The 26,282-nt window shown below is 39.6% G+C and overlaps 1 protein-coding gene across 1 annotated transcript; it reads left to right on the top strand.

Annotated features, from left to right (window-relative positions):
• Window positions 1–7,617: 7,617 nt before the first annotated feature.
• Window positions 7,618–23,733, top strand: LOC105026477 (synaptoporin). The gene is made up of 5 exons (XM_010897958.3): window positions 7,618–7,701; window positions 13,980–14,104; window positions 18,507–18,705; window positions 21,439–21,630; window positions 21,896–23,733. Exons 1-5 carry the CDS (start codon window positions 7,678–7,680, stop codon window positions 22,265–22,267), a joined length of 912 nt encoding a protein of 303 aa, XP_010896260.2. The 5' UTR covers window positions 7,618–7,677; the 3' UTR covers window positions 22,268–23,733.
• The last annotated feature ends 2,549 nt before the right edge of the window (window positions 23,734–26,282 follow it).

Below are 26,282 nucleotides of genomic sequence, written 5' to 3'. Positions count from 1 at the left end.
CTGGAACCGGGGCCTTTGTCAGGATGGAGGGAATTATGAACAGTTCCAATTACCAGGCAATTTTGGCACAAAACCTTCAGTTGTCCATTAGAAAGCTGAAGATGAAGAAGTTCACCTTTCAGCACGACAACGACCCAATGCACATATCCAAATCCACAAAAGCATGGCTTCACCAGAAGAAGATTCATGTTTTGGAATGGCCCAGCCAGAGCCCAGTCCTGAATCCAATTGAACATCTGTGGGGTGATCTGAAGAGGTCTGTGCACAGGAGATGTCCTCGCAATCTGACAGATTTGGAGTGCTTTTGCAAATAAGAGTGGGCAAATATTGCCTAGTTAAAATGTGCCATGCTAATAGACTCCTACCCAAAAAGACTAAGAGTGTAATAAAATCAAAAGGTGCTTTAACAAAGTTTCCTCAAAGTTTTCAGTTTGTTTTTCAATTGAATTGCTCACGTTATACATTGGATGTAAAAAGTCGGATATAAAATGGATTTAAAAAGTGAAAGAATGAGACAAAGATAAATCATTTCAGAACTTTTTGCACTTTTAATGTGACCTATAATGTGAACAATTCAATTGAAAAACAAACTGAAATCTTTGTGGGGGGAAAATTAAAATTAAAAACCTTACAATAATCTGCTTGCATAAGTGTGCGGTTATAATTGGGGATGAGGCTGTGTTCAGAATTAATCAATCACATTCAAACTCATGTAAAATATTGTGTATTTTTATTTTTTTAAAGATTTCAGTTTGTTTTTCAATTGAACTGTTCAGGTTAAAGGTCACATTAAAGGCACAAAAAGGTCTGACATGATTTATCTTTGTCTCATTCTTTTACATAACAAGATCCTGGCATTTTAACAGGGGTGTGTCGACTTTTTAAATCCACTGTATATGTATTTCTTAAGTGTGTGCCTTAAAAAGCCACTTACACTTTTATGGTTTGTCCCAAGATTACATTATGCTCCTGCATGCATCATGTAGTGTGTGTCGGCCTGTGTGACAATGCCATGTGAACCGTCCCCAGTGAATGGTCCCATTTGGGCTTAAAACCTGAGACTGGTGACAGTAACCACTGAACTTGGTTGGTGACTGACACTTGGAGTTTGTGTGTCCTTGAGTTTGTGTGAATTTGCACATATAATTATGTGTGTATGTGAATCTGCCATGTCCTTGGGCTGTCCATGAGACCTGAAGCTCATTAGTGAGGCTAGGATTTATTGCCCTCTTTTCTCTCTCCAGACTTCTTCGCACTGAAACATTTCTTCTCAGCCTCTAAAAAAGTCCCCAGAATCTCCTTGCAACATCTACCAGCCCCTCCAAAATTGGAAAAGTGCAGAGGGATGCCACATAATTAATAATGTTATTAAAGGATTAAATTAATGATTGCATTAATTTTTAGCCATCAATTAATGTCACCAATGGAAATTGGACTTCTGCCTCAAACCTGACCCCTACAAATTGGAGCGGTGCAAAGGGCTGCCACATTGGGTGCATGTGAGGCAGTTGGGACTGATGATTAGGACTAGTTTTGGCGGCGCCGACGGAGGCACAGTAGTGACAGCTTTACAGTAACGCTTTGTCATGCGGCCAGGAATTTGCTCACGCCTGAAAACCTGTTTCCAAACTAAGATGCACAAGTCTGTTGATAAGGATGCACTGGTCAGTCAGCAAAAAACAAAGGCAGGATGGAGATTGAGCTTTACAACAGTCAGAATTAAGCGTGTCGTCCCCGTTGGAACGAGGAAACATGGCACCCGCTATCCAGTCCAGCTGCTAATAATGAGAGGTTTAAGAAGCAGGTGATGGGAGCTGACATAATAGTGGCAGACAGCCTAGAAAAGGGTCCGTATCGTCAAGTCCAGCTGATTTAAGTAGAGTCCTGATTTAAACAACTTCTTCTGCGACCTCAATTACCAGGAGTGGGGAAGCTGAAGGCGCTCTCAGGGGGTACTCTACAGGGCGTATAGGCAGCAATAAAGGCAGCAGAAGTAAGCCTGGTGTATATAAAATGCATGGCCAGCCCTATCAAAGAGACTATTAAGGGTCTCTATCTTTTTAGCGATCACCACATTGTCATACTTGCATGCTTTAAGTAGCTGAAATTAGGACTTTTATTTTTCAGTGGAATTCAGCGTTCCAGAACTGTTTAAGATTCCAACCGGCCTTTGATTTCCTGTTGCCTGAGTACAGTAATTCTGAGGAGTGCTGTATGGTACATTGTTCAGTGTTTAGCGTGCCCTGCAACATCTCCAGTAGGGCAGATTTGATTGATTTCCTTGGAGGCCTGGGAGCTGGTATCACGCCCCATGCTTTTCTCATGTAAATGACTCTCATGCCTCTCCTTGTTTCCTTTAAAATCTTATAGCAGCAAGGATATTCAGATATGATATCCTTGACTAAGATCATCATGCTATTGTATCTGATCATTAATACTTTTAAAAAAAGCATTGTTCCCTACTATACTTGAGATTGAAAATCAGCATGCTAAGATTATTAAATGCGCTATTTATTTTTCTGTGCTCATTGGACTATTTGGTAAAGATATCAAAAAAGCTTATGAAAAAAGTCCCATTGCTAAAATCAATAATATTTTTTTTCTTTTATTAATGTGTGTCACATTAGCACCCATGGAAATAGATCTTAACAGTTATAATTGAGGAATCTTCCAATTTATATATTCATTTATTGATATAGTCATTAGGAAATATTAAGTGGTCATCCATGACCCCTTTACAATTAAAACAAAATGGAAGATTTTTTTCACAGTATTATACTACAACCCAGTTCAATGGAGTACAACCCTGTTTCCCAAAGACTTGATGAATGCAATGATGTGCAAATCATTAATCTCTATATTTAATTTTAAGTAGTACAAAGACAACATATCAAATGTTGAAACTGAGAAACTGCTTTTGGAAAAATACATGCCCATTTTGAATTTAATGCCAGCAACATGTTTTAAAAACACTATGTTGCAACACCCCTTCTTTTAACAGTACTCTGTAGGCATTTAGGAACTTGTCCGGAGGACACAGCATCCATGATTCCCACAAATAATTTCACATTTAGATTTGTCAGACCACAAGACAGTTTTCCACTACGCCTCTTAAATGAGCTCGGGCCCAGAGAAAGCAGCAGCGTTTCTGGATCTTGTTTATGTATGGTTTCTTCTTTGCATGGTAGAGTTTTAACTTGCATTTGTGGATACAGCAACATACTGTGTTCACAGACAATGGTTTTCTGAAGTGTTCGACAAAGGTTTTCGGGAGGGTATGCTTATATGCTTGAATGGATCAAGGAAAGTGTGATATGTAGAGGAAAAATTGCTTCAGTCTTATGCAAGCCTAACCCTATGGTTTACGCCTTCCTTAGTGACTATACAGTACCTCACAAAAGTGAGTACACCCCTCACATTTCTGTAAATATATGATTATATCTTTTCATGTGACACACAGCCATTAATGTCTAAACCGCTGGCAACAAAAGTGAATACACCCCTAAGTGAACACGTCCAAATTGGGCCCAAAGTGTCAATATTTTGTGTGGCCACCATTATTTTCCAGCATTGCCTTAACCCTCTTGGGCATGGAATTCACCAGAGCTTCAGTTTGCCACTGGATTCCTCTTCCACTCGACATCACAGAGCTGGTGGATGTTAGAGACCTTGCGCTCCTCCACTTTCCGTTTGAGGATGCCCCATGGATGCTCAATAGGGTTTAGGTCTGGAGACATGCTTGGCCAGTCCATCACCGTTACCCCCGGCTTCTTTAGCAAGGCCTTGGAGGTGTGTTTGGGGTCGTTATCATGTTGGAATATTGCCCTGCGGCCCAGTCTCCGAAGGGAGGGGATCATGCTCTGATACAGTATGTCACAGTACATGTTGGCATTCATGGTTCCCTCAATGAACTGTAGCTCCCCAGTGCCGGCAGCACTCATGCAGCCCCAGACCATGACACCCCCACCACCATGCTTGACTGTAGGCAAGACACACTTGTCTTTGTACTCCTCATCTGGTTGCCGCCACACACACTTGACACCATCTGAACCAAATAAGTTTATCTTGGTCTCATCAGACCACAGGACATGGTTCCAGTAATCCATGTCCTTAATCTGCTTGTCTTCAGCAAACTGTTTCTTGTGCATCATCTTTAGAAAAGGCTTCCTTCTGGGACAACAGACATACAGACCAATTTGATGCAGTGTGCGGCGTATGGTCTGAGCACTGACAGGCTGACCCCCCACCCCTTCAACCTCTGCAGCAATGCTGGCAGTACTCATACGTCTATTTCTCAAAGAAAACCTCTGGATATGACGCTGAGCATGTGCACTCAACTTCTTTCGTTGACCATGGCGAGGCCTGTTCTGAGTGGAACTTGTCCTGTTAAACCGCTGTATGGTCCTGGCCACCGTGCTGCAGCTCAGTTTCAGGGTCTTGGCAATCTTCTTATAGCCTAGGCCATCTTTATGTAGAGCATTCAACATGAGGTGCCATGTTGAATTTCCAGTGATCACTATGAGGGAGTGTGAGAGCGATAACACCAAATTTAACATACCTGTTCCCCATTCACACCTGAGACCTTGTAACACTAATGAGTCACATGACCCCGGGGAGGAAAAATTGCTAATTGGGCCCAATTTGGACATTTTCACTTATGGGTGTACTCACTTTTGTTGCCAGCGGTTTAGACATTAATGGCTGTGTGTTGACTTATTTTGAAGGGACAGCAAATTTACACTGTTATACAAGCTGTACACTCACTTCTTTACATTGTAGCAAAGTGTAATTTCCTCAGTGTTGTCCCATGAAAGGAAATAATCAAATATTTGCAGAAATGTGAGGGATGTACTCACTTTTGTGAGATACTGTATGTTATCTTCCCTTATCAAGTATTAATCCAGCAGCCAGTCAATAAACAGAATGGACTAGATTCACAGCAGTATCAGAAAATTAATATGATGTGGGATTGTATGAACGTTCAGCTCTGTAATTTTAGAAATAATATTAGTAATGATAATATTATCATTATTGTTCATCATGCTTTCATATGTCGGGTTGGATTTCCAAATATATATTTCACATCAATCCAACAGATTAATTACGCTGAATGTGGCAGGTTATTGAAAGAATGGAGCATGCCACGCCAAAACAATGCCAACCATCTTTTCTTCCAGCATGAATGCTTCCCAGCTGGACTTGAAAGGAAGTGGAGAGCAGTGCTCATTTGTCACCTACTAATGACTGTAATGATAATGCTGGACCGCCCATGCGCCTGATAAAATGTCAGAACTGTTATAAAGGAACAGGAGGATGATACAAAGGGAAGTGAGTCTAATACCATCAAGGTCATACAGGGATACCAGGACTGGTGATGGAAAGAGTTTGTTTGTGTCTCTATCTACAGTAATACTACTCTAGATACATTAATTAGATTTGAGGACTCCAACCTTTGAAATGTTAATACAATCCGCTGGGGATGTACTGTAAGGTTGAAAATTATCATAGAAACATAGATTTTATTCACCAAGTACATTTGTGCATAGCCAGAATTTCTCTTGGTGTTAGTAAATAGGCAGTATATAGAATACACACGTGTAACCCAACCAGAACAGTCAGGTGCACATAGTACATTCACCAAAGAGCCCTTTTGGTCGCTGCTGCGATGTCGTTTTCCTACTACTTCCGCAGATTTGTGGTGATGGTCCCTAAGAATTAGAATCTGGCAGCTGTGCTGGCAGCTAAGCCATCAATCATGAGCGGGGAGAGATGGTAGGCGGCAGGTTCTGAAGTCAATCAACATCTGAGCTGTTCTGACTGTCTTGAGTTCCAGGTTGTTGCATCTGCACCAGGGTAACCGACAGTCATCCGCAGCACTGTACTTGTTGCTATCTGCGATGAGACCGACTGGTATCAGAGGGAGGGAAGTGTAATGGAGAAAACCAAGAGTCTGTGAATCTAATGAATGTTTTTAGGATCATAATGGTGCAATCCTCCAACACATATAGCAGGAGAGAGTGCATGCAGTCCTCCAGCACGTATAGGAGAAGAGAGACAAAGCAGCCCTCCGGCGCCCCCATGCTGAGAGATAGGGAGATAGATATGTAACTATCAATGTGATCCTAAAAACATTCATTAGATTCACAGACTCTTGGTTTTCTCCATTATACTTCCCTCCGAAACAGACTCTGCCAGGCAGTTTCATCTGACTTGGTCTAATCATCTGAGCGCCGCCATCTTAATTTTACCCACTTGTTTATCTCTAGGGTGTTTCGCTATGACTAAGCCTTGGAAAAGAATCCTGTTTCCCCTGAGAAAAGTAATACTTACTCTTTAATGAAGTTGAATACATGTTAGCTTTATGATGTGTTAGTGTAGAACAGGTAATATGGGTATTTATGAGAGAAAATAATGAATTTGTTGTGTACTAAGATCTGTATCTAAAACAGAAAGTACCTTTCCTATCTCAGAATGAGCCTATCCAACAATTGATATATCTGTACATCAGAGTAAAAAGATAATGATTTGAGAACAAATTAGTGTTTAAAGCAATGACTAGCGATGGACTTTGGGCTAACTGTCTTGCTCAAGGAGAGAAGGACAGACTGTTTTCACCTTGCCAGCTCAGGTATTCAATCTACTGTAGCAACATTTCTGCTACTGCCTCAATCGCAATGCTACCTGCTTCCCCCCCAAAAGGTTTTAGAATATATACATTCGGACTTTGACAAATCAATCAGGAATTGAGTCATATAAGTAGTGCATGGTCAATTGTTGCTAACGCGATCAGTTACCGCAATCATGGTCATTTTCCACAAACATGGTCAGTTACTGCAAACATGGTCAGTTACTGCAAACATGGTCAATTACCACAAACATGGTCAATTACCACAAACATGGTCAATCACCGCAAACATGGTCTGTTCCCACAAATATGGTCAATTACCACAAACATGATCAATCACTGCAAACATGGTCTGTTCCCACAAACATGGTCAATTACCACAAACATGGTCAATTACCACAAACATGGTCAGTTCCCACAAACATGGTCAGTTACCACAAACATGGTCAATCACCGCAAACATGGTCTGTTCCCACAAATATGGTCAATTACCACAAACATGATCAATCACCGCAAACATGGTCTGTTCCCACAAACATGGTCAATTACCACAAACATGGTCAATTACCACAAACATGGTCAGTTCCCACAAACATGGTCAGTTCCCACAAACCTGATCAGTTACCGTAAACATGGTCAAACAGTTCTGATTATCTTTTCAACTGGAGAGTACATTGTAAATAGGTCTGTCCTCAAAAAGAGCAGCTGAGCCACATTGTTATACAACAGAGGCATATCAGCCAAACATGTTCTTCTTTCTCCTTTCCCTTAACGCCCACCCCAACCCCAAATTACTTATTTTGCTTGCTCCTGTCCTCCCTTCAGATATCTTACCTCTGCTCTCCCCTCCCTGTTGGAAACCCCTGCGCTCTCTCTGTCTCACTGTGTCTCTCTCTCTCTCTCTGTCTCACTGTGTCTCTCTCTCTCTCACGCTTGCTCTCTCTCTCTCTCTCTTGTCTCTTTACCACTTACTTCAGTGACAGTGTGTTAGTATGATGAGAACGCTGATAACACCTTGTTGTGGAGTAGAATTTGTTCACTGTGCTTTTTAAATGTGTATGGTCATATTTGCTCCGGTAAGTTGTTATTTCTTTCATATTTGGACTGTGTGTACTTGCTGTTCATTAGTAAGTAGATTTCTGGGTTAACCAGCATCATCATTATTTTGTTATGAAGAACGGGGGCTATATATCATAGGCTTTGTGTATGCCATGTCTTGTTCTTTGAGACTTCTCATTTTCTATTTAGTTTATAAGGAAATGCGTTTATGTTTGGTGGATTTAATGTTATAAATGGTTTCCAGGCAGTCTTTTAGGACATGTGAGTTTATATTTATTTCACCAACAAAGACTGAATAGATTAAATCCAACTACAAAATAAATATTCATCACCTAGTACATAAGGTGTACTTGTCCTGTACACTTTCATATGCAAAATACAGTACATATCCATCACCAAGCAGATATAAATTAAGCATGTGCAGTTATTGATTTATTTAGTTGTCTGCCATATTACTGAAAAGAGTCTTAACCAGACGTATCAGGAGAAAGGAACTGAGCCTAATGCAGAGTCAAATCTTGAGCATGCACTGGCACTTTGGGTTTGAGGGTATGTCAGAAATACTTCTGTTACTTTTATAACCAGAAACGAGGGGACCAGTGCTGGCAAAGTAAATCTATTTTCTAATACATGACCCAGTTTGCAACTCACATAGTTCAAAGTAAATAAAACATAGCTTTAATATGAAATGCATACTTATTATGTGCACTGATATGGGGTTGAGGCCTTTTGTAAATTGCATTGGTGAGCATTGACCTGACAAATGTTGCCAAACATTTTTGGTAAGGTTAAATACAAAGCAAATTATTATAAATCATTTAAAAATGTAAATGGGATATGTCTAAGAGCATTAACAGGTACCATGATGTTCATGAGCAAAAAGGATTCTATGATCATACTTCTAAAAAGAAAATAAAGAATGCCAGGGCTGCATTCACTCACTCTCTCCACATTTAGCAAATAAATTGGTGCTGCTACTGCTGATTACCTGTCCTCTGCTATCATTGCTTATATGACCCATAGCACAGCAGACCCAGCACTGGTACTGCCTGGAAATTAAGTTACATGTTATTCATATATTTATTTCATTTTTTTATTCCATGTTATAATGAGTCCACAATATATTCCTTGTGTTGACACTATAAATCTTTCATTTTCTTTATTATTTACTTAAATTAAATATTTTCGGTAAAAGGCTAATCCAAAAGCATTTATGCTGGTCTGACAAATAGTCCAGTATCCAATTATGTGTGTTATTAGGTAAATCCATTTGCAACAGCTTGAAAATAGCAGAGCACTTTATTTACAAGTGAAACTTACCCACCAAGCTGCGTTAGACGCGAGTGCATCCCTAAACAGGCCGTTGCTTCGTTTCTTCCGTTGCTAACGCGATTCAAAACATGTGAAACTAAAAGCGTTAGAAGACCAAAGTTCGCCTCAAAATGTTGTCATAATACATGCTCACGCCATTGTGATTGGAATGTATGCAATCAAAACTATAAACCATTGCGAAACCTTTAATGTCTGCTGAAAAAATATTGTCTCTAGGGTGACCTGAACGTTGCTTCGAGGAGCACGATAACTAAAAATAAAAAAAGAGAGGTTAATAGCTGAATGATGTCCAATTTAAAAGTGCAAAAAGAGCACGTGTTGAGCCCTTTTGATATTTAATGACAACTGATTTGTCTTTATCAGAAAAAACGATTTCTCATACACTGGCTATGCAGTTTAAGTCCCTACTGCAAGCTACATCCTGAGGATGTTGCCATCCATATCAGACGAAACATAAAAAAATTACAGCACTTTGTGAATAGTCCACCCATGTTAGGGCACTAAAAGTATTTGGACAGTTTAACATTATGCAAAATTAAATGATGTCTTGCATATCTGCATGCAATGATTGCCTAAAGCCAGAAACCCATAGCCATGATCACACACTGGGTATCTTCCCTGATGATCCTCTGCACTCCAACCATCTTCAGTTACTGCTTGTGTCTGGGCCGTCTTCCCTTGTCTTTATCTTAAGCATGTGAAAGACATGCTCACTTGGATTCAGAGAAAAGGACTGAGCTAAGAATCTTCCACATTTGGACCCTCTACCAAAAGCTCTTTGGTAGCTATGGCATTGTGTGTGGCCATTTTCCCTGATTCATAATTTATTGCTGTCCAGTAACTTTAGAGGTATTTGGTAGTATCTGTGCAGAAAATATGTTTCTGTGCTCTTCTGAATTCACGGTCCTTACCTTAACTGGGTTACATTATGAATGAAGACAATTGAGCCAGTTCCAGTGGCAACCATACATCCAGTTTTTTTAGACAACCAGTGTTTTTGCACCCTGTAATCCAGCCTCTGTAGTTTGACTGGTGATGTCTAACTGAGTGTCTTCCTGGAGTGTCCATTTTTGACTGTAGTGGTGTTTCTATTTCTTTCAGGTCGTTTGCAATTGCTGAGCACATAAGTGCATTCTGACTTCTTCCTAATGTACCATTTTGGCATTGTCTCTGATAAATGTATTTTGATTTATCTTGCCTCATGTCATAGAGACCAGCAACATATGTCAAACGCCCTAAACTCTACAAGCGTTTTATCTAGTTGAATTAAATACAAGATAAATTCTTTACCATGTAATGGTAAATCAGGTGAAAATCTTAATCATCACACTGCCTTCACTAGGTTACATGGTAGACTTTCCTGACATATCACCCATGGCTACTGAGTCCTAGAGCCTATTTAGAATACAATAGTTTTATGTAGATGAATGACATTTGTGGCATTCATGACATTAGTGGAATTTCTAATTGTCACACGATATCTTCCCAAGGTTACATGGTACACTTTCCTAAAGATACACCCCGCTGCTACTGAGTCCTAAAGACTACTGCTCTTGCTCAGTGTGTATTGAAGACTGGAAGACTGGAAGAATGTTGCCTGGTCTGATGAGTCTCGATTTCTGTTGAGACATTCAGATGGTAGAGTCAGAATTTGGCATAAACAGAATGAGAACATGGATCCATCATGCCTTGTTACCACTGTGCAGGCTGGTGGTGGTGGTGTAATGGTGTGGGGGATGTTTTCTTGGCACACTTTACGCCCCTTAGTGCCAATTGGGCATCGTTTAAATGCCACGGCCTACCTGAGCATTGTTTCTGACCATGTCCATCCCTTTATGACCACCATGTACCCATCCTCTGATGGCTACTTCCAGCAGGATAATGTACCATGTCACAAAGCTCGAATCATTTCAAATTGGTTTCTTGAACATGACAATGAGTTCACATATACTGAAATGGACCCCACAGTCACCAGATCTCAACCCAATAGAGCATCTTTGGGATGTGGTGGAATGGGAGCTTCGTGCCCTGGATGTGCATCCCACAAATCTCCATCAACTGCAAGATGCTATCCTATCAATATGGGCCAACATTTCTAAAGAATGCTTTCAGCACCTTGTTGAATCAATGCCACGTAGAATTAAGGCGAAAGGGGGTCAAACACAGTATTAGTATGGTGTTCCTAATAATCCTTTAGGTGAGTGTATATGTTTACACATACAGTTTAGGTACAATGATTAAGAAATGACACAAAACAGACAAAACTAAATGATCACAGATAGCACCAAATAAATAAAACAGCAGATTGTTACAATTACAAAGAGGTTATCCTCCTGATAGCACCAGAACATGCATTACTTAGAACAGTTAAAAGCAACACAAAAATAAAAATCCTCCTTCACACCTTGGAAAGAATAATCGACATAGTGGCTGAGAAAAGGTTGACTCAAGCTGTAAATCTATTGCTAAAAGATTGCTAAATCTTGATTACTAAATCTATTGCTAAACTTGTGACCAGAAATCTGCAATTCACTCCAGAAAATAACTGATGAGTCTATGGACAAACAGGGATGCCTCTGGAATAAACCAGTGTCATGACCAGTTATATGGAAGATTTGTATAGAATTCCTATTTCCCTTAGAATATTTTGTATAGAAAGCTTCCATTCTAACTAAAGAAAAGACATCTGACCATTCAACCAAGTTCTTATCAATGTTCCAACAACATTACCAAACTCAAGGGGCTGATGTTCTAGTCTTGATGGGAGGCTTCCTTCGGGCAAGACATTCAAAAAGCTTGTGGCATGGAGGTACTGTCCAAAATAGACTTTGTGACCCCTAGACTCAACCAGCATCTGCAATTCTCAAAATGTGATCCTATGAGATTTTTTTAAACCTCTCAAACCCTTTTCCTCACTGTGTATGGAGGTGAAATGCACTTGGGGAAATTCACTTGGGTTGCATATTTAGCATTACAGTTTATGTTTAGGGAAAATAGAATTTTGAATGGGAATAATGTTTATGGATCCCGCAAGCTCTTTAAAACGTGTGTGTGTTTGAGGCATGTATTGCATTTCAACAGGTTGAGTCATCTGTAGGACACAGCCCACCCCCTAATCCACCGCATGCGGCTCTCTGTTTGCAGTCAGCCCATTTCTAAATTATTAATAGTTGTCTTCAAAATTTTGTTTTGAAGAAAATCAATCCCAAACCTTGATCACCAGCTTGCTTAATACTGTAGAAGTGGAACTAAGATTAGGGATGAATTGTGTAATTTTCATTCTCAAACACTCAACAAACCCTCCCCTTTCTCTTTAGGTTTATTTTTTATTGTAACGATTTAGAATGAATCCATAAAAAAGTTAACATTTTCATTTCACTGTTTTTTAAACATTATTTTATGATTAACCTACCTGGCTATTTTAAGACTACCTGTGCACTAACTGTAAGTCGCTCTGGATAAGAGCATCTGCTAAATGACTAAAATGACTACAACTCAAATGAAGAGTAATACATTTACTGAAGGTTTTTAGACAAGAAACTGATCAGTCATCATTCTTTAAATCAATCTAATGCCTCACTTTGAACTATAATTATAGCCACTCATACTTGATTAGATAGGGTCTTAAACACTTTGGATCAGGAATCAGATCAGATTACACAGCAACTCTCTGGCTGCAAATTATACCTTTCAGAAACAATTTGATGAGAACCGTATTTTTCTCCCCTCTCCATCTCTGTCTACTCTATCTCCGTCTGTCCTTCTTTGCCTTTTTGAATCTTTCTTTGTTTTCAAACCTAAACAAACAAATGGAACATTTAATGACATGAATTGTGTAATTTTTCTAAATGCTAATAGCAGATGACAGCTAATTACCTATGCCATTATGATAAATACCCCACAAGCTAGTGTAGTAAAATATGAATAAATTGTAATTAAAGGGTATAAAATCCCAAAGTAATACTTGACAATGGAATAAAATTGTTTTTGCAATTTCTCTTCATTATCCAAAATATAATCAGAATTTATTGAATCATTTGTTAAAATAACTCACTTATTTTTAGCAAGTCTGTATAATATAATATGTATAATATACATAAACAGAATAGGCCTAGAAACGTATGTAATTGTAAAATAGCTTGATATGATTGAATTTTAGAGCCCAGCAGCCCCGTTGACCCAAATTGAAGGTTTATTAGAATTAACTGGCTAATTCGTGTGGCATTCCCCAGTTGGTTGATTAGCAGTATCGGGTTTGTTTATTTAATTCATTGATAGTGATAGCTAGCTTGATGAAATGATTAGAGAATCCCAAAGGTTGGTGTGCATGTCGAAATATTGATGCCTATTGTAATCCAACAGTTTCACTGGAATTACAAAAAGACAACAAAGAGTCTGACAACCAACCCTAAACAGTTGAGACTTATATCTTAACATGTAATGCTGTTTGTTGTTGTTACTGACCCCATTTACAAACGTTTGTCACTTTTGAAGAAATATCGATTAGCAACCTGTGGCAGAACAGACCACTGGTAGACACCTTCAAGGTTGAAAGTTTACAATTTTGTAGCTACAATATTAATAACATGATGAACAAGAATAAAATGTATATAGTAACAAACTGGTGGCCAAAAATAACTATATGGTAATCACACCTGCAAGACACCCTGCCTCAAAAACTATATGCTGCCACATTTACAATAAGGTGTGGCAATCTAAAATATTTTGCTAGGCACTTTTACTTTTAAGTGTATTAAAATGTATTTACTATCATCGTTGTGCAGCTGTCCAGTCTAGCTAGTTTAAAATGAATACACTACACAACTGTAAGTTGCTGTATTTCAGAGCATCTGCTGAATTACTAATATGTAAAATGTAGACAATTGCCATTTAGGACACTACATACTCTAATGTACAAGATGCTTAATGGGTAGTAGACTAATGTCATTTTTCTTTTCCCCAGATTTTTGCCATCTGTGCATTTGCAACATGTGGAGGATATTCTGGTCACCTGCGGGTTAGGGTGGAATGTCTGGACAGGACCCAGAGTAACCTCAGCATCACCATAAACTTTGCTTATCCCTTCAGGTAATACCGGCTGTGCATTCATTAAGTATTCAGACCACTTTCACTTTCTCTACTTCTTGTTGCGTTTCAATCAATCTAAATACAATTGCCCATTATGAAAATGCAAAACAATTTGTGACAATTTATTGAAAATAAAAACCTGAATTATCTTATGTACATTAGTATTCAAACCCTTTGCCATGACACTTAGAATTGAGCTCAGATGCAACCAGTGTTTTTGATCATCCTTATGATGACCATAGAACCTGATTGGTGTCCATCTGTGGCAAACTGAACTATTTGGACATGAATTAAAAAGGCAGACACGTGCTTACTCTGTATTAGGTCCAACACCTCACAGTCCCTTTCAGAGGATGAATCAAACCACAAGGTCCAAGGAACTTTCCATAGAATGTTTAGGTAGAGGTATAGAGGGCCTAAATGGTCATGGAAGAAGGGCCTTGGTTAGGGAGGTGATAAATAGGCATAAACCTGCCAGAAGGATTACCATCTCCGCAGGACTCCATCAATCATGCCTTTATGATTGAAAGACTGGATAGAAGCCACTTCTGAGTAAAAGGCATATGACATACAGTACTCTGACAGCATGAGGAAAAATATTGTCTGGTCTGCTGAGGCAAAAATCTAAGTATAAGGCCTGAATGCCAAATGCTAAGTCTAGCGAAAACAAGGTACTTCTCATCACATGGCTAATATAATTCCTATGGTGAAGCCTGAGGGAAGGAGCATTATGCTATGGGGATGCTTGTCAGTGGCTGGGACTGGGAGATTTTTCAGGATATAGGAAAGGGTCAACTGAGCAAAATACAGAGATCCTTGAGCAAAAAATACAGAGTGCCAGACGTCCTGTGTGAACGTCCTTGAGTAGCAAAGCCAAAGCTCAGACTTTAACCAGATTGAACATCTATGGGAGACCTGATGGTCACCGTTCACCAACACACCCCATTAAATCAAACAGAATTTGGGAGGATCAACAAGTAAGATTGGGAGAAACGGTCCAAAGCCAGGTGTGCGAAGCTGGTAGAGGCATACCCAAGAAGAATTGAAGCAGTGATCACTGCCAAAAGCACTGAATAAACAGTCTGAATACCCATTTCTGTTTTTTTTTTTTTTTTCAATAAATTAGCATACATTTTCAAAAAATCGACTTCAATGTAAATTGGTGGCATTGAATCTCCCAATCTCATTGAATGTGGAGAAAATAAAGAGGTCTGAATATTTTTAGAATGCATTGTATCTCCACAATCTGACAGATGGACCATTTTAGTCCGAGGGGGGCCAGTATGAAATGGCTAATTGATAGCATTACAACTGGTTACATCACATGGTCTGAGAAATTGAAGTGGTTATATCCCTTGCCTTTCAAGGACCGTGGGTGACAGATGTCATTGTGTTTAAAGGATCGCTGGCCTCGGGTGGAGCAGTCAGACAGTTACATGTAAAAATGTGAATTTATTAGAACTGACACTGACATACAGAGCCCTCCTTTTTTATTGGCACCCTAGCTAAAGATGATCAGAAAAGGTTACGATAAAATATACTGTAGTTGTTGTTTATCAGCTTGAAAGAAAATCCTCATCTATAAGTCAGTATTTTTCTCACATGTTTCACAGATAATGGCCCCACAGCATTGAGTACTTGCATCCTCCCCATGCCAAAATAACAGCAATGAGTATTGTGTTATAATGTTTGATGAGTTGGGAGAAATAGCAAGATATTTCAGACCATTCATCAATTAAATATATTTCCAGATGTTTCAGTCCTTGGTCCTCATTTGTGGACTGTTCTATAGACCAACCACTGTTTTCTATGGAGTTAGGTCAGGAGAATGGGTTGGCTAATGCAAAATCTTGATTTTGTGGTTAGTAAGACATTTTTATATGGTTCTGGAGGAATGATTTGGATCATTGTCCAAATTATCCAAACCATTGTGCAGGAAGATCTTACATTGACCCAGTTTTAGATTTCTCGCAGAAGCAGACAGATTTTGTGATAAAATCTCCTGGTTCTGGACACTGTCCATGAAGCTTTGTATCTAAGAAGGTTCCTAGGGCAAAAACGACGCATAACATACATATCCACCGCCATACTTCAAAGTGGAGAGTAAGTTATTTTCTATACGGCCATAGTTAATTTTGACACCAAACATACAGTTGCAACACATGGCAGATTAACATGTGGCATTTAATTTTAGTTTGGGAGACTTGGTGACACCAAGTCAGAGCTGTGCACAGACCTTTCGATGGGCATGGGCTGATAGTACAATAGAGGACTCCCCAGATAAATGCCCGCACCGAAACGGACTGTCAGCATCCTCATTGCGAATCATGCTGACGGACGACTCATGCCCGTCTGAGAGAATGACACGCGTCATGCCGCTAGCATGTGGGCACCGATGGGCAAAAAGGGCACTTGTTGAGTCTGAGGGGAAAGGGGCGGGGGCTCAAGCCCCCCCTGGGGTCTATCTATGGACCAGCCTGCCTCAACTTGCAAAAAATCTGTTAAATCTCCAACTCTGGTGCTGCCAGATGATGAAAAATCTGGAAAACCTGGTAAATCTCCAACTCTAGTGCTGCCAAGTATGTTACTGGACCTGATGGTCATGACATTCACATGCATTGTGATCAGAAGCTGGCTTTACATGCTTGTTGGACAGGTGACACTAACATGTCCAATATTATGTTCAAGTTTAGAAAGCTAAAAAATAAGTTTACCAGTAGGATTGCAGACAACTCTAGCAGAACAACTATATGTAAAGTTGTTAATTCTTGGTGGGCCATTAGTGGGTCAATCTCTTTAATTCCTTGTCTATATTGCTCATACACAACTGAAACACACATTTTTATCTGGTCCACAGCTATTTCAGCCCAATGTTTCTCCAATATATAATCAGGTATAGCATTTAGAAAATATAACCATGTAGCTAGATTGATGCCAACTTTTGAGTGGAAATGTAAAAGGGTCAGTAGTGAAACATCGACTCTGCGCCTCGGTAAGAACATTATCTCTTGAATATCCCATCTGACTCATAGGGTCATTGAAATGGAACTTTCCACTGGGAAGTAGAAGTCTCCAGTAACTTCGATAGCATGGGAACATGAAAAGAGCCTCATACATTTTCGATAAACAAGAAAAGGGACCAGGCAAGCCTTGATTGGCCCTTGCTGGATTTGAACCATGCTCCCCTATTTGTCAGGCCTGTCTCTTTAACCACTATACCACTAAGCAATATGACGAGTGTTCTGCATTGTTAAACCACTTAGTCGAAACGCCACAGTTCTTGAAACTAGTTCCTTACATTAGCTAACATCCAAACCAACAACAGGTATAACAGTGAATGATACACTACATTCAACGTGTTAAATTAGAAAGAGATTATTGTAGGGACTGATTGGGACATACTACCTCATCATAAAATTGCATCTCAATATTAGATCATTTTATCATTAACATCATGCCAAGTTTGAATATTTCACTAGACACCATTGAGCTTTGTGTTAAACTGAATAACATTTCTTATTAACTTTACTTCCACCAGAAAAATCATCTATGAAATGTATGGCTTTTGCCAGTAATAATCTTACTAGCCAGTAATAGGCTTACTAGTATCTACTAACTTGCTACTTGGAGTAGTCATAAGAATTGAGCAATTTCTAGCGAGACTTTACACTACCAAAGCTATTTCATTTCATGGCATAACAACGATTGTTTTTCTTTCATTCAAGAATGACATTGATACAATAACTATCAATGTAGGTGACGATAACTGACTTTTTCGTCAAGTAAAAAGACGAGAGAATCTTGGAAACCCATCCTCTTTAACTGCGCAAGGGGCTATGACCCCAAAAAGCATGCATGGATGCGTACTTCAAAAATCCACCAGAAATCGTTTCAATATGTGGGTAAACTGTTTTTTTAGGCTTACTATAACACAGTGGTTCCCAACTCCGGTCCTCGAGTACCCCCTACAGCACACATTTCTGTTGTAGCCCTGAACAAGCACACCCAATTCAACTCAATGAGAGCCTGATAATTAGTTGACAAGTTGAATCAGCTGTGCTTGGCTGGAGCTACAATGAAAATGTGTACTGTTGGGAGTACTTGAGGACAGTAGTTGGGAACCACTGCTATAACATAGCTACTGAGGCATGTAGCCAGCAATGTTTTTGTCTATCCTGAACAAATCCTAATTCATAAATTTTTCTGTCAGAGGTAAGGATTGGACACCGCTCGCCCACATGGCATTCTGTGTCTCTGACCACTACGCTATGTAACAATGGGTTGCCAGTCAGGCAGTCAGACACTCAGTAAGAGACATTCGGTCTCCTTGGCCATCTCCGTTTACGTGGTCCGGCAAAAAGTCTCTAACTGTGACAGCGTCCTTGTTTCTGTGATCTGATAGGTTACAGCAGGTGTATTTCAAGCCCATGCTGTGTGAGGGACACAGACAGGAGACCATCTTCCTGGTAGGAGATTTCTCCTCCTCAGCTCAGTTCTTTGTAACCGTGGCTGTCTTTGCCTTCCTCTACTCCTTGCTGGCCACGGTGGTATACATCTACTACCAGAACAAGTATCGTGAGGGCAACAGAGGACCACTTGTGGTGAGTTGATTTATTGCACTGATTGTTTTCATTTGTATCAAAGTACACAGTACATGTACAATGCCTTGTGTGTGTTTATTAATGGATACACATCAAACGGGAATTACATAACTATACTAGGTGAATCATGTAAAACAATCGAAACAAACCACAACTACGTGTTCTTGGCGTTCAGAGGTCCCCCTCCTCAAGCCAGCGCATATCCAGGCCCGTCTGAAGTTTGCTAATGACCATCTGGATGATCCAGAGGAGGAATGGGAGAAGGTCATGTGGTCTGATGGGACAAAAATAGAGGTTTTTGGTTTAAACTCCACTCGCTGTGTTTGGAGAAAGAAGAAGGATGAGTACAACCCCAAGAACACCATCCCAACCGTGAAGCATGGAGGTGGAAACATCATTCTTTGGGGATGCTTTTCTGCAAAGGGGACAGGAAGACTGCACCATATTGAGGGGAGGATGGATCTTGCCCAACAACTTCCTTCCCTCAGTAAGAGCATTGAAGATGGGTCGTGGCTGGGTCTTCCAGCATGACAACAACCCGAAAAACACAGCCAGGGCAACTAAGTAGTGGCTCCGTAAGAAGCATGTCAGGGTCCTGGAGTGGCCTAGCCAGTCTCCAGACCTGAACCCAATAGAAAATCTTTGGAGGGAGCTGAAAGTCCGTATTGCCCAGCGACAGCCCCGACACCTGAAGGATCTGGAGAAGGTCTGTATGGAGAAGTGGGCCAAAATCCCTGCTGCAGTGTGTGCAAACCTGGTCAAGAACTACAGGAAACGTATGATCTCTGTAATTGCAAACAAAGGTTTCTGTACTGTTGAAGTCTAACACTTCCCCGAGTTGGTTTGTTGGAAAGGAGAATAAAACACCAGGAGTCAGGTCAATTACCATACCGTATATTCCGTTTATTACAAAAGCTTTTGGAGACAAGGTGTCGCCGCACAATGTCTAAGGATCAACATTCAACAGAGTCGTTAAATTCACAAAACAAGTGTGCTATTGGTCCAGTTCCAGTTCTATTCCTTATAAGGATAAACGCAAACATCTTCTTGTCCCCTCCTGGTTTCTGTCTGGCCTGTCAGACTATGTGTGTGTGTCTCTAACCTGTGTCCTGTTTCTCAAAAGACAGACATACTAAATCTTTCTCTCCCCGGCAACCGCTTGAACAGGGTTTCCTATTCTCCTACTTGCTCCTTCAGTTTCAGCTCATATTACAAACAATTAATATTTTGTTTCATTGGTTACAACAGCTTATAACAGTTCACTAACTTATCCAATCAATACATCTACATTGGTTACAACAGCTTACAACAGTTCACTAACTCATACAATCACTACATCTACAGTACCAAATATTAAGTTCTGCTTTTCTGATGTATCGAATACTTATGTCATGCAATAAAATGCAAATTCATTACTTAAAAATCAATTATTGTGAATTTCTGGATTTTTGTTTTAGATTTCGTCACTCACAGTTGAAGAAAACCTATGATAAAAATTACAGACTTCTACATGCTTTGTAAGTGGGGAAAACCTGCAAAATCGGCAGTGTATCAAATACTTGTTTTCCCCATTGTACATACCCAGTGGCAGGGACTGGGAAACTTGTCAAGACTGAGGGAAAGCTGAACGGAGCAATCTGCAGGAAGATCCTGGTAGAAAACAACAGGAAGCATGGCTAAGACAATCCTGGAGTGGCTTCAGGACCAATAAGTCCATGTCCTTGAATGGCCCATTGTCTGCAGGGAGACTCACTTGGACTATTCCACATTTTACTGTGACAACATGAAATCATTTGGGATTTAATTGGGAGTTTTTGTCGCTGATCAATGCAAAAAAGTCCACAACTTCAAAGAAATAATTAATATACAAAACAATGTAAATTATCTCCAAATATAAAACTAAAATAATTGATTCTGTAAAAATTCACCCTCGCTAATCAGTGGCCAAAACACATAAAATCCTCTAGGATTCCATGTTGTCACACAATAAAATGTGAAGCAGTCCAAGGTGGTGAATCATTTTGAGAGGCACTGTTATATTTTGTCCGACGGCATTTGTGTTTCCCCCAGGCTTCAAGGAAAGATTATGACCATATAAGGTGACTTAAGGACATTTCAACAAGCAAATAGCCATAATTTTACATGAGCAATAAGTCTGAAAACAAGTGGTATTTATTAATTATGATTTTCTTCTAGTGTGCGTAAATCTGATGAATCCCACTTTTGCTATGTGTATGCATTCTTTATTCCATTCATACGGACACATTTATAATAGTTTCTACACAATATTTATTAATGAGGCCCCAGTTTTGCAAAGCTAGTAGCCAAGAAAACTGAAATATGTGATACAGCAGCTGTCAAAAGCGTTTCTACAACATAGCAGAGCTTCGAATGCTTTGAGTTAGGGTTTTATCTCAAGGTTGGGCTATTCCTGGAAAGGTGTGATTTAATTAAATACATTCAGGTTATAAACATGATGGTATGATTCCCTATAGAGTTGTACCTTATTAAAGCACACATCAATTAGGGATGTTATTGTTGGTGTTATCGTATACATCATCATGTGATGGCATGGAGTAACCCCAGAGGAGCAGAACCTAAATCCATGTTCCCAAGTTCCCCAATAAACGACTAAAATAATATGTGCCGTTTTCTGTCTGAACAACCACATTTCATGGTTTCCAACGGTAACTTGCATGACCATGGTAACAACAACATTTTCCTTCTCACCAGGACTTTGTTGTGACTGTTCTGTTCGCCTTCATGTGGTTGGTGAGCTCCTGTGCCTGGGCCAAAGCCCTATCAGATGTGAAGTCAGCCACTGATCCCACCCAGGTCCTCCTGCTCATCTCTGCCTGCCGACGACCAGCCAACACATGCTCAGCTTCCCAGCAGCCACTCTGGTCCGAGCTCAACACTTCCGTGGTAAATCACTGTTGAAGTTTACAATGTGCACTATGTTTGACTACATTAAACACCATTTCCTGGTTATGTCTGCCCTGCTGTCTACAGTCTCAACAGGTGGTGTTGACTTGTACACGATGCTCGTACTACAACCAATTGTTCATGATGCTTTGTCATGGGTGCATACTGACCAAATTAAGTGTTGTTTGTCAATAACATTTTATGATTTTAGATTTTGAACTTGGTACCCAAACTCTAATTACTCTCTTTCTTAATCACTATTCAGGTGTTTGGATTCATAAACTTTATCCTCTGGGCTGGCAACATTTGGTTTGTCTTCAAAGAAACAGGCTGGTACAAAACTGGCCAGAGGTACCCAAAGAGAAGTGCTTCTGGGAGACGGGCCAATGGGATGAGCCAACGACTCTGCAGCCAGAGCAGTATTGACCAACCAGGGGACAGCTTCTATCAGCATCCATACAGGCAGACTAGCGTTGATCAATCACTGGAAAGCTTTGGCCAACAGCGCTACAACCAAGTTAGCTTCAACCAAGCACTAGGGACCTTCCTCTTGCCACAGACTAGTCTAGAACATCCAATCATCATCAGTCAGGGGGATGTGTCCTCTAAAGGGCTGATGTTTGTCAGTGATACTTAGAAAACATTTAAAATAAATGTTTGCGCTTATTTATTCACCTTCAGTAGCATGACTAAATCTGAAAATACTTTGGCACATTCACTCCTGGCCACTGGTTCACCAATCCTACAGTATGTAGATATGAATTAATATCTAAGAAGGTGACTTGTTACAGGGAAAGGGGATTCACCAAATGTGTTGTTGTGAGGACATAAAAGTGTTTTGGAGATTATGTGAAATCTAATAGTAAGAAAAGTCTGAATGTGAGTGTGATTATACAGTATATACGTTTTTAATTTGCTTTACTGTAACTTGGTACATCGGTGCACAAATATTACCTGACTTGAGATTTAATTATGTTTAATTATAAATATTTTTATGCTTGAGTAAGTTATGCCATTTAAATTAAAACTGTGGTGGGAACAAACATTTGTTATCAACTGTTATTAACTGTATACCTAACTAGCTACTGTTAAACTGTAATTAAACTTCCCCTTTTGATAGCCGTTCATCCACGCACATTTTGACAAAGCAGCTCTTTCAAATAAACACTAGGTTTTAAATTATTTGTTTACTAGTGAACTGCGCTCAAGAATGTGCTTTAGGAGAGCTATATCACTGACATGGATGAGACAGGACGCAAGATTTTACCTGGTCAGCTCAACTACGAGGGATTCAAGGCAAACTGAGGTGCAACACGTGAAGGGGTTTCCACATCTCCCAAAAATTATGAAAGCCACCCAAGCTGTGCCATTAGTCAGTGGTGTGGCAGTGTTTGTAAAATGTGAGGAGCTGGAGCAGAAACCTTGAATTTCGGATCAGAGATTTCTTTGTTTCCGGTAACACTAAATGAACGGTGACAAACGGAGCACACATCATATATCAGAATGTAAGCTGATATATGTAGATATAATCTCATATTCTAGGTTATTCTCTTTTTTGCTCTTTATACTGAAATTGGAGAAGTTTGTTTTATTTTTGTCTTTAGTTTTCTCTTGTATTGTTGTGTATTAACTTGTATTACAAGGTACATATGGTTGTATAGTTTGATGTGTATATTCTATTTTGATATATATTGTTGCAGTATTCATGGTTCTTCCAAAAAGAGACCTTAATCTTCACATTTATTCACTGGCAAAATAAAAGTAATATATACATATACATAATATCTCCAAGCTGCATGCAATGGTATTAATGATTTCTTCAGACTGGTGCATGAAAAAAAATCTGTCTTGAAAACCACAAGTATCACTTTAAGGAAATAGATGTCTGCCTCACATAGTATGTGCTGGTTATGTTCAGTGATTTAAACATTTTGTTATAATTTCATATATTTTGTTATATCCGATTCTGAAATTGATGCAGTGTCCTTGATTGGTAGTGGCTGTGATGTACTAATTGTCTTACACACAGTGTTGTTCCACGCAATGTTGTAATTTTCCAATGGTTTTAAAGTGATGGTAATATTTCACAATAATCTTAAAAATACCAACATTTGAAGATACACAAATAAAGCATTACATTTGCAAAGTAATACAACAGTGTCTTTTTCTACACATTGTACCTGGAAATGGCAGATTTCTTATGCAATTTTTTATAGGCGGACAGAAGCCCAATATCAACTACCATGAGACCTGTGTTCCAATGCCACATCAATCCCTTAAAAGGCTGATTGATCATTAGAAACCCCATTTTGCAATTATGTTAGCACATCTGAAAACGGTTGTGCTGATTAAAGAAGCAATAGAACTGTCCCTCAGACTGTTAAAACACTAGCCAGTTGAATAGTCTTTGTGACTGAAGCTGCTGACATCCATGCCCCAAAATAAAATCTCTTCGAAACCTCTTGCCATCTTGATCCAAAATCAAGGGCGTCTGGGTCTGCTCAGCATTTTTTTACATGCCTCAGAGCATGATAGACTTTTAATTGCTAAATTTCTATCAAGCAGTACACCTGTATGGAAACATCGTCACATTCCTTCACTATCACTTTTCTAATAAATTAAATACTTCACTTTCAAATTTCTAATAGATTAAATATATGTTTTTCACCAATATAATGAACATATTCTTTTTTAAATGAAAAAAGATCATCCATGAAATATCTCTAGATCTTGAATGGAGTACAACTGTAGTAAACCCAACAGACTAGACATAAGAGACACACACCTGTCTATAGTGCTTTCAGAAAGTATTCAGACCCCTTCACCTTTCCACATGTTATTACATTACAGTATCATTCTAAAATGCATTACATGTATTAGTCTGGACTAACCTGTTATTAAGGAACCACATGAAAAATACATTTTTACAGAATACAGTTGTTGCTGAACACTTGCTATGCGCTCTGACTTTCCAAAGACATAAACTTTACTGCCGAACTGAACTCTGCGATCCAAATACACTTGATATCATACAAGCGAGAGGAGCTCTGATGTTCTGCTAAGTTCTGTCACAGTGATCAGATCTAACTGAAAGCTGTTACCATGGTGATGCAGATATGGTAGGTAAGAGCTGTCATCCTCTCTTGCTTCAAAGGGAGTTCAGGTACTAGCCCCCATAGACTGTGACAACACAAGTACATTGCAGCACTTGATTGTATCCATGGTAGACTTACATGTGGGCTATTTCGGATGGAACCGAGTGAGGACAGAGAAAAAATAGAAGACATGAACAGAGACAGAAAGTGACAGAAAAAGGGGAATAGAGCAAAAAAAATATGTTCAGGATTAGGCTTACTGCACCTGTCTGGTCCACTAGATATTGTTCATGCTAACCTCATTTTGCTCGGTGGCCAGACAAGTGTGCAGAAGTGCTGTCATAGTAATGGCTCATAGAGGCACAGACACAAGGGCCCAAGGGGCCTCATTGTCTTGCTCAGGGATTCCATTCTAATCCTTTGAATGCAGGTATTTTAATGGGCTCAAGCAGACGTGTTTCAGGAAATATGGATTATTTTCCATTCTGTCTTTTACTGATTCTATCTAGAACTTGAGAGAATCGTGCCTGATATTAGCTATTCACCAACAATGAATGAATGCACTGCGGCTGGTTTCTACAAAAACATTAATGCTATATGAGCTGTCCAAATTTCTTCAGAAAGCCTGGGTTTGTGTAAATGCACTGTATGATAATTCTCATTATTAGGTTTCAATATAATTCCTTCCTTCAGTTTAGTCATTATAATTGAAACCGAGGGAAAAACATTATATAAATAAATGTAAAAAAACATTTTAACGCAGCATAGTTATTCAGCAGGCTGTCTTGGAGCAACCTCATTGAACAAGGAATCCAATGAAGAGCGAACATCACCAGAAAATCCCAAATGCTGAAATAGGCCTAAAATCTGAGGGCTTACAACGGATATGTAATTGATTTGAGAAAAGATGAAACGAGAACTGAGCAAAAGAGAACAAAAAACAGAGTACGCAGACATTACTAAAAGGATGGCCCGTTGAATAACAAGGCAAAGGGGGAGTACTGTAATTGCGTGTGTGTGGGTTGTGTGACCCTCTTCTGTGTGTGAGCAGTCATTAAACACAGAGTTGGGGGGAGGAAGCAGCGTTTCCCTCCCTGTGTCCCAAATAGTACACCATTTTACTCCACTAAGTCAAAAGTAGTGCACTCACTACTTCTGACTAGGGTCATTGTTTAAAAGTAGAGAACTGTAGGGTGTCCTTTAGGATTCATCCTATGTGTGTGGCCAACCCCCCCGTGGAGACGCTGGCTAAATGCCAGCAGCAGGTGTCCAGACCACAGAAAGACACAAGGATAGAAATTGCAGTGCATGTCAGTGCCCCACAGTATAACAATTAAGATCAGGAGGAAATTAAGGGTTACATTGAGACTGTACATGCCAAGGCTGTGTGTGTGTGTGTGTGTAGGGGAGGGGGGGGGGGAGGTTGAGAGAGCGGGAAGATGGGGTTGGTGGGGTCAGAGAGTGTCTTGATCACGACACAGGAGTTATGTAGCTCTCTTTTCTTGTGTTTACTTTCATTCGCTGATTTGAAAGAAAATAAGATAATAAATAATAAAA

This window comes from Esox lucius, chromosome 17 (genome assembly GCF_011004845.1).
Source record: "Esox lucius isolate fEsoLuc1 chromosome 17, fEsoLuc1.pri, whole genome shotgun sequence".
Lineage (NCBI taxonomy): Eukaryota > Metazoa > Chordata > Actinopteri > Esociformes > Esocidae > Esox > Esox lucius.
Note: the sequence above shows the minus strand (reverse complement) of the source record. Positions and strands in the feature narration are given on the sequence as shown.